At 41.4% G+C, this 15,654-nt stretch overlaps 1 protein-coding gene across 1 annotated transcript in view; it reads right to left on the bottom strand.

The window, feature by feature from the left end:
- Positions 1-15,654, bottom strand: part of dvl2 (dishevelled segment polarity protein 2) — an 81,810-nt gene that overhangs the window by 18,937 nt on the left and 47,219 nt on the right. Inside the window, exons 4-7 of the mRNA XM_060920967.1 lie at positions 10,656-10,801; positions 7,746-7,852; positions 7,531-7,660; positions 469-559 (exon numbers count right to left, since the gene is read on the bottom strand). Coding sequence (XP_060776950.1) covers positions 469-559; positions 7,531-7,660; positions 7,746-7,852; positions 10,656-10,801 — 474 coding nt within the window. The remainder of the gene's footprint in view (positions 1-468; positions 560-7,530; positions 7,661-7,745; positions 7,853-10,655; positions 10,802-15,654) is intronic.

Below are 15,654 nucleotides of genomic sequence, written 5' to 3'. Positions count from 1 at the left end.
CAAACTGGTTCTCAGCTAGCTCACAAGTTGAACGAGTTGTGAACCAGCACCAACACTGGCCCTGAACCAGCCCTGGAACTGATCTGGTGGAAAAGGGGTATCAAATGACCGAATTTTGAGCAGAATGACTCATTCTTTCATACAAAACAATCCGAACCAAAATCTATTGAGAATTGAGGGAGGAAATACAATTTAACTGAAACAACAGGAAAAATCAACAAACAAACAACCAAGTTTAGTTCCTCATGGGAAGATTTACTCAAAACATCAATCAGAACTGGAATTGGATAAGAAATGAGAGAAGAGATACAATTCTAGTGAAAAGTCCGAAAACTCAATAAGGTGACCAGTTCGTTAGCAAAAATGTGACAATACAAATGACCAAGTTTTGTACAGAAGGACTAGTTCTTTCAAACAAACTCTCAACAAACTCAGCTCCATGTGTTTGATTATAAAAGCGTGCATTACCCTCTCCAGCCTTGGGGGACGCTGTTTCCTGCGTCTGCGGTGGCGCTTTAGCAGTCTAGAGGCAGTGCTCTGTTCTGTCGAACTACTAAACCTGCACACAACATTAACTTCAGCATCAGGCACATAGAAAACAGAAATCAGAAACACCACAGGATTTAATATATTTGTACAGTTCCCTGATTAATTAGCATCACTTTTTAAAGTGTATGTAATGCCTCTAAACCCCACTTTTTCTCCTTGTACAAAGTAACAATCATTATGTTGATTGACCATGTGTTTTCGAACCATAGCTGATCCAAAAGGCCATAAATGAATGGAAAATCAATAAGATCAGCCGATTTTCATGGAATCTGCTGAGACTCATCTGGAAGATCCCGAAGGGGTGCGTGACGTCACATGTGTAACAATTCAGGAATCAATTTCGTTCCCATGCGCAGTGTTCTTCACCAGTCTCAATATGGAATCACGTTTTGGAGAGAATTCTGATAGTGATTGGGATTCTTATACAGTGGGGCAAAAAAGTATTTAGTCAGCCACCAATTGTGCAAGTTCTCCCACTTAAAAAGATGAGAGAGGCCTGTAATTTTCATCATAGGTATACCTCAACTATGAGAGACAGAATGGGGGGAAAGAATCCAGGAAATCACATTGTAGGATTTTTAATGAATTAATTGGTAAAGTCCTCGGTAAAATAAGTATTTGGTCACCTACAAACAAGCAAGATTTCTGGCTCTCACAGACCTGTAACTTCTTCTTTAAGAGGCTCCTCTATCCTCCACTCGTTACCTGTATTAATGGCACCTGTTTGAACTCGTTATCAGTATAAAAGACACCTGCCCACAACCTCAAACAGTCACACTCCAAACTCCACTATGGCCAAGACCAAAGAGCTGTCAAAGGACACCAGAAACAAAATTGTAGACCTGTACCAGGCTGGGAAGACTGAATCTGCAATAGGTAAGCAGCTTGGTGTGAAGAAATCAACTGTGGGAGCAATTATTAGAAAATGGAAGACATACAAGACCACTGATAATCTCCCTCGATCTGGGGCTCCACGCAAGATCTCACCCCGTGGGATCAAAATGATCACAAGAACGGTGAGCAAAAATCCCAGAACCACACGGGGGGACCTAGTGAATGACCTGCAGAGAGCTGGGACCAAAGTAACAAAGGCTACCATCAGTAACACACTACGCCGCCAGGGACTCAAATCCTGCAGTGCCAGACGTGTCCCCCTGCTTAAGCCAGTACATGTCCAGGCCCGTCTGAAGTTTGCTAGAGAGCATTTGGATGATCCAGAAGAGGATTGGGAGAATGTCATATGGTCAGATGAAACCAAAATAGAACTTTTGGTAAAAACTCAACTTGTCGTGTTTGGAGGAGAAAGAATGCTGAGTTGCATCCAAAGAACACCATACCTACTGTGAAGCATGGGGGTGGAAACATCATGCTTTGGGGCTGTTTTTCTGCAAAGGGACCAGGACGACTGATCTGTGTAAAGGAAAGAATGAATGGGGCCATGTATCGTGAGATTTTGAGTGAAAACCTCCTTCCATCAGCAAGGGCATTGAAGATGAAACGTGGCTGGGTCTTTCAGCATGACAATGATCCCAAACACACCGCCCGGGCAACGAAGGAGTGGCTTCGTAAGAAGCATTTCAAGGTCCTGGAGTGGCCTAGCCAGTCTCCAGATCTCAACCCCATAGAAAATCTTTGGAGGGAGTTGAAAGTCCATGTTGCCCAGCGACAGCCCCAAAACATCACTGCTCTAGAGGAGATCTGCATGGAGGAATGGGCCAAAATACCAGCAACAGTGTGTGAAAACCTTGTGAAGACTTATAGAAAACGTTTGACCTCTGTCACTGCCAACAAAGGGTATATAACAAAGTACTGAGATGAACTTTTGTTATTGACCAAATACTTATTTTCCACCATAATTTGCAAATCAATTCTTTAAAAATCAGACAATGTGATTTTCTGGATTTTTTTTTCTCATTCTGTCTCTCATAGTTGAAGTGTACCTATGATGAAAATTACAGGCCTCGCTCATCTTTTTAAGTGGGAGAACTTGCACAATTGGTGGCTAACTAAATACTTTTTTGCCCCACTGTATGTCGGATGAAGGGGCAGATAATTGTCAAAGATATTCCGAAATAAAGGGTTATATTTTCCAGCCCCCAAGATGAGAAACTGCTAGTTCACGACAGTCTTCCTCTGTAGCGTGCAAGATGGAGCGATGGAGAGAGAGAGAGAGGTGCAGAACGCGGTGGTTACCTTTCATCATGTTTTCCTGAACAAAACTAAAAACAAATTGAGTCTTACAATATTACAATCTGAGAGCATTTAACACGTTTCAGTTAATAACAAGAAGACAGTCATCTATATCCCCTGCCCTGTATACCAACTATATACCAAGTTTCAAGATATTATTTGTCACATTTTTCAAGTTGTGCTGCAGGAAACCAACCAACCCTACCTCTTTACACTGACCTCAGCAGCCCATGGCATAAACCCACCAGACCTTTGGTCCAGGTGAGCTAAAAATTACAATTTCTCACATTTCTTAGTATCAGAAGGCACATATACATTACTTAATTGACACATATACCAACTTTCAAGCCCATACCACTCATAGTTTTCAAGTTCTGCTCCAGGAACAAAACCTACCCCCAAGACTAACCTGAGAGACTAAGTCTGAAATTGTTTCCATGGAAACATGAAAAATTAAAATTTCTCAAATTTCTTAGTATGAAAAGGCACATCTGCGTCACCTTGTTAACATGTGTACCAAGTTTCAAACCCGTATCATGAATAGTTTTGGATATATGCTCCGGAAACGAACATTGCTCTTAGAAACTAAGTCAAAATCTATTTTTTAAGTAAAAATTTGAAAAATACTTTTTTTTTCCCCAAAAAATCCAAAAGAGCAAAAGGCACCAGTTCACATGTTGCTTGATATGTATACAAAGTTTCATGAAGATATGGCCCAGAAACGAAAATGTGACCGGCCGGACAGAACCCGTTTCTAAATCCCCCACCAAACTTCATTTGGGCAGGGGATAATTAATAATAATGATTGCATGCGTGCATTTTTCTTCCTGTTAAATTGCATCAGATATGATAAGATCAGATGTCGCAAGCATGTAAATGTTGCTCATGATCCGGCGTCTTGTGCACTGTCTGTATGTGCATGCGTGTGTGCGTGCATGCATGTGTGTGAGGGAGATAATAGGGGAATCGACGAATTGTCCAAATGTCAGATCAAATGTCATTTATTAAATAAATGGGTTTTTTTTTGCTCCAATAATTCCCAGTGTGGTCGTTCTGGTGGTGGTGAACACTTGATGAATCAGATTTATTATTAGTAGGCAACACGAAATCTGCCCACTTCGTTTGCACAAACCTCACCCACTGTCGCTTTAGATTAAGAAGAACTTTATTTATCACATGCTTGTGAAATTCCTCTCTGCATTTAACCCATCTGAAGCAGTGAACACACACATGTGAGCAATGAGCACACACATACCCAGAGCAGTGGGCAGCCATACTAACAGCACCCGGGGAGCAGTTGGGAGTTACGTACCTCGTTCAAGGCCGTCCCACCCTACAGTGGTGCTTGAAAGTTTGTGAACCCTTTAGAATTTTCTATATTTCTGCATAAATATGACCTAAAACATCATCAGATTTTCACATAAGTCCTAAAAGTAGATAAAGAGAACCCAGTTAAGCAAATGAGACAAAAATATTATACTTGGTCATTTATTTATTGAGGAAAATGATCCAATATTACATATCTGTGAGTGGCAAAAGTATGTGAAGCTCTAGGATTAGCAGTTAATTTGAAGGTGAAATTAGAGTCAGGTGTTTTCAATCAATGGGATGACGATCAGGTGTGAGTGGGCACCCTGTTTTATTTAAAGAACAGGGATCTATCAAAGTCTGATCTTCACATCACATGTTTGTGGAAGTGTATCATGGCACGAACAAAGGAGATTTCTGAGGACCTCAGAAAAAGCATTGTTGATGCTCATCAGGCTGGAAAAGGTTACAAAACCATCTCTAAAGAGTTTGGACTCCACCAATCCACAGTCAGACAGATTGTGTACAAATGGAGGAAATTCAAGACCATTGTTACCCTCCCCAGGAGTGGTCGACCAACAAAGATCACTCCAAGAGCAAGGTGTGTAATAGTCAGCGAGATCACAAAGGACCCCAGGGTAACTTCTAAGCAACTGAAGGCCTCTCTCACATTGGCTAATGTTCATGAGTCCACCATCAGGAAAACACTGAACAGCAATGGTGTGCATGGCAGGGTTGCAAGGAGAAAGCCACTGCTCTCCAAAAAGAACATTGCTGCTCGTCTGCAGTTTGCTAAAGATCACATGGACAAGCCAGAAGGCTATTGGAAAAATGTTTTGTGGACGGATGAGACCAAAATAGAACTTTTTGGTTTAAATGAGAAGCGTTGTGTTTGGAGAAAGGAAAACACTGCATTCCAGCATAAGAACCTTATCCCATCTGTGAAACATGGTGGTGGTAGTATCATGGTTTGGGCCTGTTTTGCTGCATCTTGGCCAGGACGGCTTGCCATCATTGATGGAACAATGAATTCTGAATTATACCAGCAAATTCTAAAGGAAAATGTCAGGACATCTGTCCATGAGCTGAATCTCAAGAGAAGGTGGGTCATGCAGCAAGACAACGACCCTAAGCACACAAGTTGTTCTACCAAAGAATGGTTAAAGAAGAATAAAAGTTAATGTTTTGGAATGGCCAAGTCAAAGTCCTGACCTTAATCCAGTGGTTCTCAACCGGGGGGGCGCGCCCCCCTGGTGGGGCGCGGAGGTACTCCAGGGGGGTCGCGAGTAGGCTTCATGTATGGAGGAAAAAAAAAATCTGGGGCTAACAGGCTATAGTAGCTAAGCAGATCCAACACATTTACCCATGTCAAAATGCAGGACATTGGACTATTACATACAAATCAATACTATTATAAAATCTATCATCAATCTATCATAAAATCTTGTGTGTAGGTTATTTTAAGCCCGTGACGCGAACATGACGCAACGTCACGTGAGTGAGTCTGCATACCGTGGCCACCGTGTGAGTGCTTGCCACACACACACACTAGTCTGGTTTCTTGCCGAGTTAACTCGTGCCGACTCTCGCTAGTCTACTATCATCAATCCATCGATACAGCGCAAAACCCAAACAGTCTTTTTAAAGACTACTACCCCACACTGTATTTTTGCTTTCCCCATTTCAGCTCTACCCAAATAATTTGTTGTTTTTGTTGTTTTCTTACTGCTAGTCTACTATGGATAATGCTACTACTGCTGCTACTACTACTACTACTACTACTACTACTACTACTAATAATAATAATAATAATAATGATAATAATAATAATAATCTAGCCCAGGGCTATCTATCTATCTATCTATCTATCTATCTATCTATCTATCTATCTATCTATCTATCTATCTATCTATCTATCGGTCGATATAAGGTGCTGTAGGTCGGGTGGCGTCACTGCGGGTGAGTGTGTTTGGGGGGCGGGGCGAGAAGAGGGGCCCCCAACTGCAATGAACCAGCTTTGGTGGGGCCCAGGTTGCAAAAGGTTGAGAACCCCTGCCTTAATCCAATCAAAATGTTGTGGAAGGACCTGAAGCAAGCAGTTCATGTGAGGAAACTCACCAACATCCCAGAGCTGAAGCTGTTCTGTACGGAGGAATGGGCTAAAATTCCTCCAAGCCGGTGTGCAGGACTGATCAACAGTTACCGCAAACGTTTAGTTGCAGTTATTGCTGCACAAGGGGGTCACACCAGATACTGAAAGCAAAGGTTCACGTACTTTTGCCACTCACAGATATGTAATATTGGATCATTTTCCTCAATAAATAAATAAATGAGCAAGTATAATATTTTTGTCTCATTTGTTTAACTGGGTTCTTTTTATCGACTTTTAAGACTTGTGTGAAAATCTGATGATGTTTTAGGTCATATTTATGAAGAAATATAGAAAATTCTAAAGGGTTCACAAACTTTTAAGCACCACTGTAACCTACATGTCTTTGGACTGTGGAGGAACCCGGAGCACCCGGAGGAAACCCACGCAGACACGGGGAGAACATGCAAACTCCACACAGAAAGGCCCCCACCAGCCACTGGGCTTGAACCCAGAACTTTCTTGCTGTGAGGCGACAGCGCTAATGACTACACCACCGTGCCGCCATTAGTGCCATTTCTCGGAAATTTGTGAACTGAATGTCTTGTTGTATATAAATTTGAACATCCAAACACAACGCAGCGCTTTCCCATCGTTATTTTTGTAAGATTCCAACAACAATATCCAATTTCAGCGAGTAAACAAGCACAGAGTCAGGTGAACCGAAATGACCCAAATAACCGGGGTTCCACGGATGACATCATGCGAGATTAGCCCTGAGGCAAGGCTGCCTTTTTACGGGATCGGGAAGCCACGATTTATTGATAGTTTTGTGCTTGATCATAAAATAACAAATAATTAATATTATTTTTCCCCCTGCTTTATTAATTCATTTGGGTTGTTACGCATCTCATCTCATCTCATTATCTCTAGCCGCTTTATCCTTCTACAGGGTCGCAGGCAAGCTGGAGCCTATCCCAGCTGACTACGGGCGAAAGGCGGGGTACACCCTGGACAAGTCGCCAGGTCATCACAGGGCTGACACATAGACACAGACAACCATTCACACTCACATTCACACCTACGGTCAATTTAGAGTCACCAGTTAACCTAACCTGCATGTCTTTGGACTGTGGGGGAAACCGGAGCACCCGGAGGAAACCCACGCGGACACGGGGAGAACATGCAAACTCCGCACAGAAAGGCCCTCGCCGGCCCCGGGGCTCGAACCCAGGACCTTCTTGCTGTGAGGCGACAGCGCTAACCACTACACCACCGTGCCGCCCCGTTGTTACGCATGATATATATTAATTTTAAAACATTACAATGAGGCATTACATTCACTTTAAGAATAATAACATCAGTTACTTTCTTTTTTCCCCTCTGCCACTAACCTGCTCATAGTATCATCATCATCTGAATCACAGAAGCTGGTGGTTTCCAGTTCACTGCTCATCACTGTGGTGGCACTTTCATAGCCTGCCAAGTGCCTCTCCAGACGCGACTGACCATTCATACGTGACCCTGAAGTAGATAGAGGAATATTTCTTACTTATCAACAGTTTATCTCTGACAAGACTAAAGTCAACAAGTCAAGAGGACATCTCACCGTGCTCCATGCTCTCTCTGTGGCGAGGCCTCTCTCTCCTGAAAGAGACGACAGACTCGGTCTCTGTCTGTTCATCCAGCGTCTCCACACTGCCTGCAGCGTTCGGACTGCAACACCAAGTAAACACACACACACGCATTCATTTCCTGCCATGGAGTTTGCAAATTTAAATACCACGTGTAAACTGTACACTGATCAAAGATGGTCCGAAGGCTGCAAATTATTAGCAAAACATGGCAACACTGTTGTTAGTTTGTGAAGTGTTTGATGTGCAGATCCAAGTAGCTAAAGATCATGGAATCAGCAGAAAAAACCTGCTGATTAAAAGGAACAGTCTGTGTTTAAAAAAAAAAAAAACCACCCCGCATAATTTTCCATATTTTTATTGACCCCAAATTTACACAACCAGCCAAGATCATGTTTCGTGTTTGATATTTGCTTCTTTAGTTTTCTGAGGCCAGCGTAACAAATGTCTGACTCACCCAAAACCTTTTCCAAAACTGCATGCCTCCAGTTACGGTATCAAGCATTCAGTAGAAAAATACTGAAACCTTCACCTTGTCACTGAATGCTGTAATGTGTTACCATCTTTGATGATAAAAAAGTGTTTTACATTTCAAAACGGTAAATACAGATAGAGTAAATCTGTATGAAACTGTTATGAAATCAAATTTTAAAATACATGTGCATAGCTTCACAGTATATTTTAAAGTAAATGAGAGACATATGATCTGTTAGTAACATCATAGCTCTAGTCAAAACTAAAGAAGAAAACAGCAGACACTAATTATATTTTCGCTGACCTTTATATGAACTTTCAGATTTCGTTATACCAATTGGCATGATTACATAGCTCATGATTTGGCTAATCTGCTGCTGCTGTTGTATCCTTGAGCAAGAAACAGCCTAAGCCAGTCTTATTCCCATAAGTGAGTATGTGCAGATACTCACAGATCTATTATTTGGGTATTTTCTTCCTATTAGTAGTTAGTATGTTCACTGTGAAGTTCACTATGAAATCAGAGATGCATATGTACAACCCCGATTCCAAAAAAGTTGGGACAAAGTACAAATTGTAAATAAAAACGGAATACAATAATTTACAAATCTCAAAAACTGATATTGTATTCACAATAGAACATAGACAACATATCAAATGTCGAAAGTGAGACATTTTGAAATGTCATGCCAAATATTGGCTCATTTGAAATTTCATGCCAGCAACACATCTCAAAAAAGTTGGGACAGGGGCAATAAGAGGCTGGAAAAGTTAAAGGTACAAAAAAGGAACAGCTGGAGGACCAAATTGCAACTCATTAGGTCAACTGGCAATAGGTCATTAACATGACTGGGTATAAAAAGAGCATCTTGGAGTGGCAGCGGCTCTCAGAAGTAAAGATGGGAAGAGGATCACCAATCCCCCTAATTCTGCGCCGACAAATAGTGGAGCAATATCAGAAAGGAGTTCGACAGTGTAAAATTGCAAAGAGTTTGAACATATCATCATCTACAGTGCATCATATCATCAAAAGATTCAGAGAATCTGGAAGAATCTCTGTGCGTAAGGGTCAAGGCCGGAAAACCATACTGGGTGCCCGTGATCTTCGGGCCCTTAGACGGCACTGCATCACATACAGGCATGCTTCTGTATTGGAAATCACAAAATGGGCTCAGGAATATTTCCAGAGAACATTATCTGTGAACACAATTCACTGTGCCAGCCGTCGTTGCCAGCTAAAACTCTATAGTTCAAAGAAGAAGCCGTATCTAAACATGATCCAGAAGCGCAGACGTCTTCTCTGGGCCAAGGCTCATTTAAAATGGACTGTGGCAAAGTGGAAAACTGTTCTGTGGTCAGACGAATCAAAATGTGAAGTTCTTTATGGAAATCAGGGACGCCGTGTCATTCGGACTAAAGAGGAGAAGGACGACACGTTATCAGCGCTCAGTTCAGAAGCCTGCATCTCTGATGGTATGGGGTTGCATTAGTGCATGTGGCATGGGCAGCTTACACATCTGGAAAGACACCATCAATGCTGAAAGGTATATCCAGGTTCTAGAGCAACATATGCTCCCATCCAGACGACGTCTCTTTCAGGGAAGACCTTGCATTTTCCAACATGACAATGCCAAACCACATACTGCATCAATTACAGCATCATGGCTGCGTAGAAGAAGGGTCCGGGTACTGAACTGGCCAGCCTGCAGTCCAGATCTTTCACCCATAGAAAACATTTGGCGCATCATAAAACGGAAGATACAACAAAAAAGACCTGAGACAGTTGAGCAACTAGAATCCTCCATTAGGCAAGAATGGGTTAACATTCCTATCCCTAAACTTGAGCAACTTGTCTCCTCAGTCCCCAGACGTTTACAGACTGTTGTAAAGAGAAAAGAGGATGTCTCACAGTGGGAAACATGGCCTTGTCCCAACTTTTTTGAGATGTGATGTTGTCATGAAATTTAAAATCACCTAATTTTTCTCTTTAAATGATACATTTTCTCAGTTTAAACATTTGATATGTCATCTATGTTCTATTCTGAATAAAATATGGAATTTTGAAACTTCCACATCATTGCATTCCATTTTTATTTACAATTTGTACTTTGTCCCAACTTTTTTGGAATCGGGGTTGTAATTCAAACCGCCACACATTTATACTTACATATTAAGTATTTATAGATATTTGCTCCAACTTTGACAAAGAAGCAAACTGTGCCAGCACGTTGTGTGGGCCAAGTCCCATACAGTGGTGTACAGTTGGAATAAATACATGTAAATATTGTACCTTCATTGCACCAACATTAAACATCACTGTTGACTGAGATCATGATGCTGTGCCAGGTACAAATCCCTGGGTCAACACTATTAAAGTAAAAGGGTCTAAAAGAGGTTGAGATGATGCCTACTGGAATGAGGGGGGTCTTGAGTCTCCAATGCCCCCAGTCCTCTCAGCTGGAGGAGGGGGAAGAGGGGGAGGAGGAGGTGAAGGTTGAGCTCGGACCTCCACCGGAGGCGGTGCAGGTTCTGCTGCAGGAACATCTGAGGACACAAGCTAAAAGTAAAAAGATAATTAAGACAAACTAAATATACACAAGCAACTCCAACGTATCTTGCAATCATATTTTTATTATTTCTGAACTTACGCTAAATTAATGTGCAAATACTAGCACATTTTCAAAAATACTGGGGGTTGGCCTTAGACATTGTTATATCAGGTATTATTCTATCCACATTCACTGGATATGAGCATTCGCACACTGATTGGCTACTGTACTACTAGGGTATCCGCTCATAGACCGTGAGTAGAGAAAAACTAAATGGCAGTGGTGTTGCTGAACCAACCGAGGACAAAATAAAAACACACTTCAAAAACAAAATGCCTAAAAAAATACAAAAAAAAGCAACAAAATCTCATCTCATCTCATTATCTCTAGCCGCTTTATCCTTCTACAGGGTCGCAGGCAAGCTGGAGCCTATCCCAACTGACTACGGGCGAAAGGCGGGGTACACCCTGGACAAGTCGCCAGGTCATCACAGGGCTGACACATAGACACAGACAACCATTCACACTCACATTCACACCTACGGTCAATTTAGAGTCACCAGTTAACCTAACCTGCATGTCTTTGGACTGTGGGGGAAACCGGAGCACCCGGAGGAAACCCACGCGGACACGGGGAGAACATGCAAACTCCACACAGAAAGGCCCTCGCCGGCCCCGGGGCTCGAACCCAGGACCTTCTTGCTGTGAGGCGACAGCGCTAACCACTACACCACCGTGCCGCCCAAAGCAACAAAATATGGAGTATAAAAGCATTTGATGGCAAGAACGAATCTTTTGTTATTTTTCAAAAATGATCATTGCATTTTTCACAAACTGCTCCTGTCATTTCGCCGGTTTGTTTACATTCTAAGCAGAAATGATTTTGTCGGACGTTTTGTATAAAAGTTTTTATTTATTGAATTTGCAAAAAAAAATAAAGATGCTCTGTTTCTCAAAATCCAGTGAATGTGGATAGAATAAAACAGTTATTCCACTCAATCTCATCGTACATGGCTTATAGTAGGGTGACCAGATGTTTTCCCCGTTTTCTGGCTGGAGCTGTCCCCAGAAATGTCCCCGTTTGTAACCATGACCAACAGACCCGAAAAGAAAAAAAAGACTGAAAAAAAAACCCCAACCGAAATGTCTACCAGGTTTCAGCAGACGCCTCGCGTATCGTTTTGTAGATCACTTTAAAGTGCATATTCTGGACCAATTTCTGTTTTGTTTTGTTTTTTATATGAAAGTATGTCCCTTTACACACTCATCCAGAAGGGTAATTTTGCACAAGGCCATCTGTCTACAGCAGAAAAAAATAAAATAACAAAACGCGTCTGGAAAAATCCCAAGGGAGTCTGGAGCCAGATTCGTGACGTCACCTGCGGAAGCGCCAGCAGGCTGCGCGAGCTTTGCACGGTTTCAGTGCACAGCCTGTGTAGACCAAGCGCTCCCATTTCTCTCTCATTGTCCGGTCTTTTGGGAAACGACGAGTACCAATCCCATCAAGATTGGTGTTGTTACACCCTCCTACGATACATCTGTTAACCATTTTAATAATTACGTGATAACGTTGAAGAAATTTGCAGAAAACCACCAGGTCGTTTCCTCATAAACAAACCAGCGCTGACGTAGGATTCAGAAGGAGGCGTCCCACACGCGACGCCACGAAAATCAATGTTTGCCGGGAAATCCAAATGCCAAGTTTTTTCAGCGGCGGACCAATTCGCCTCAAATGGCTTGATTTCAACTGAATTTTTCTGGTATTGCGCAAGGTACAAAAAATTGCAGAAAATGCAAACTGTGACAGATATTTGACCAAAGTTTAATATAAAATATGAGAATTACACTGATCTTGCTCCTGAATTTACCCGTGATATGCACTTTAAGACAGGTTCAGGCTGATAGCAGAGATGTTCTAGAATCTAGAACACTGGTGCGGATTTAAGCGGGGCCACATGCCGTCAAAAAAAAAAAGTTTTAGCGTTGCAGATACCGAGATATGCCCGCCGTTTTTTATTTAATTAAAAAGGTCTAAAAAATAAACAAAATAACTTGTGACACGAATGCAGTGAAAAGCAAGCTCAGTGAATCCTGTTGGATTTTAAGAGGGCGCGGAAACTTTGTGCATCGACATAATAACAGACTGTATTTCCGAGCTGCACTGTAGACTACATGTAAAGGATGTGCACCATTCTTTTATCTTTATGGTATTGTTAACATGCATGTTCACAAGCCAAAATGATGAGATGCTGCAGCAGGCTTACTGCGCACACACACACACACACACACACACACACACGTCAACTGTTCAGCTACTGCTCGTACTCATTAATAGGGTATCCCTTTACTCACTATACCCTGTGTATGTACATGGGATACGTGCCATTTGGGAGTGAGCCTCACTTTGAGTTTTCAAACAGCGGCTGGATAGGCCTGTGACAGACGTTGATTTTTGCAGTGGCTCCGAAGAAAATCTGCTTGAAATCCCGAGTCTTGGGAACTAAGACTTTTATTATAAGAAACAACTCACACAATCACTGTATACTTATCTCAGTCTATTAGACTCAGGAGCTCAGACTGCAGTTACTGACTCTGTATTATAGACAAGCAACTCTTGCAGTCTTTGTTTATAGTTATCTCGGCATTAAGCTCTGTCTTAAGTGGCCACTTATATCCCCTCAGTGTACCAGGGTATATTCACTCTCTTATCCTGAGCACGAGCTCCGACTGCAGTTGCTAAAATAGTAATAATCTACTGATATAAGGTGTTTTGTGGTCAGTGTACTACACTGTAGTGTGTCATGTGGTAATGCATTATATGAGGCCATCCTTAAAAAAAATCCGTTTCCTGTCCACCGGGTGAGCAAAAAAATTTTCAGTCGGGAGGGAGGGATTTTTTTTTTAATGGATGGATAAGAAATCGCAATGCTGTGTTTGCTTTTTCTTTCAGTACTTTTTTTATTACAAAAGCAGACACATTTAATAAAATATGACAGTTTAATCAACTGAAACTTGTACAAAAACTTTAAGTTAGCATTTTAAATGCTGACTGCAACATTTGCAAAACTTTTACAAAGGTACTTAAAATGTCCGACACACGGACTTTTTGTAGTTCTAAATCGAGCGTTAGGCCTAGTTCGGATGAAATTACACTATTAAAATGATCACTGAATGATTTGTTTTTCTGAATCTTTACTATTTTGTTGTTCGCTAGAATACCGTTTTGCGATTTCACACTTAAGCAAATGTTTGAAAACTCCGGATCTCCTTCCTTCATGGTGGCTGCCGTTTTTTTGTGCCGCACGGCGCATGCGCAGACCTGATTCAGTTCTATATTCTGCGCGGAATGCAGGGCTTTCCACAAGCGCCGGCTGCCGGCCATACAGCCGACTACACAATTAAGTCCAGCCGGCTACTTTAATGACTATTATTTTTGTAGCCCACAGGCTCTAAATATTAATTTTCGATTTTAATAAAATTAAATGTTTATCTAACGGACTGATAATAATGTCAAACTGAACCGCACTCATTTAAGTTGTGATTCGCGCTGTTTGTACCGATAATAACCACAAATTCCCCGCCGACTTCGTTGATCAAGGGAGAGTAACTCATCCGCGGCCCCGACATGCGGTGTGTGCGTGCGCACTCGGCGGAGGCAGTAGTGTGTCGGAGTTGACATCGGAGGGAACAGAAGCAGAGATGACGCTTATTTTGTCTCCGGTAAACCAGTCTTCTCTCGTTCAATTACGTGCTGGCATCAAAAGACACCGTTGGTTGTAAATGAAACCAAACTGAGTCACTGGAGTGTATTTTCATACACAAATGGAGAAATGTTCGCTGAGTGTTTAATTGTGTAGCCACCACTGCAGACCGTTGTCGTTGTTAATTCATAGCATGCTCAGCTGCGTGAATGTGTCATGCACCAAAAATAAGAGATTTACAAGCCAGGAACGCCTCATGATGCAATACGCAAGAAAAGAAAGAAGATTTACTGCCATTTTACTTTGTATTTGAGTAAAGTGAATAAATAAATGGTCTGTGGAAAATACATTTAATCCTGGGAACTGCGTGCACAGGAGTTTATTTTGTGTTTACTCCCCCCGGCTACTTATTTGTCATGGCTGGCTAGTATGAGCCTTAGTGGAAAGCCCTGGGAATGCAGAAATGTCAAGTTTGATTTTAGATTTACAAACCCGAAAAAAATGTCGAAAACCCGGCGTTAAAAAAAAAATTCAACTGCACAAACGGCACTCACCCGGCCGGTGGACCGGAAACAGAACATTTTTTAATAATGGCCTGACAACGCAACTTTCAGAAATATTACTATATATGTGCCATTTTCAAAAAAATGTACCTATTACGGTAAAGAAGAAGTCTTCACTTATTTTTCAGTTTCTCATCAGAACAGAGGGGTTTAATTGAAAAATGATTCACATAACTGCATAGACAATAAAAACCTCTCTAAATTTTCATACTGAAGTTTTTATCTTATTTAATAAGAAAAATAAGAGTGATTTATGTTAGAATTTTTCTTTACCGTTACCAATGCAAAAACTAATTATTCATAAATATATCTTACATTCTTGAACTTACTCAGGAGTAAATTTTATTTTTCACAAAAATAACTAATTAGGTGTTTAAACAAAAGTATTGAGTACATTATCTGATTTGCTTTTTTTTATAAATTCAAAAAATATTGTTGTGTTACTTTAGTTTCTTTACCGTTACCCAAAAACATTTTTGAAAATAATTAGTTCCTAGTGCTTGTTAAAGAGGGAGCTGTTCGATATCCTGAAGTGCCAGGATGTTGGGACTCCATTTTGAATTTTTTTGAGGCAGTGGAGGCTGAAAGGTGAGCAAAA

This window comes from Neoarius graeffei, chromosome 1 (assembly GCF_027579695.1).
Source record: "Neoarius graeffei isolate fNeoGra1 chromosome 1, fNeoGra1.pri, whole genome shotgun sequence".
NCBI classification, from domain to species: Eukaryota; Metazoa; Chordata; class Actinopteri; order Siluriformes; family Ariidae; genus Neoarius; species Neoarius graeffei.
This window is presented reverse-complemented; position numbering and strand designations above follow the sequence as displayed.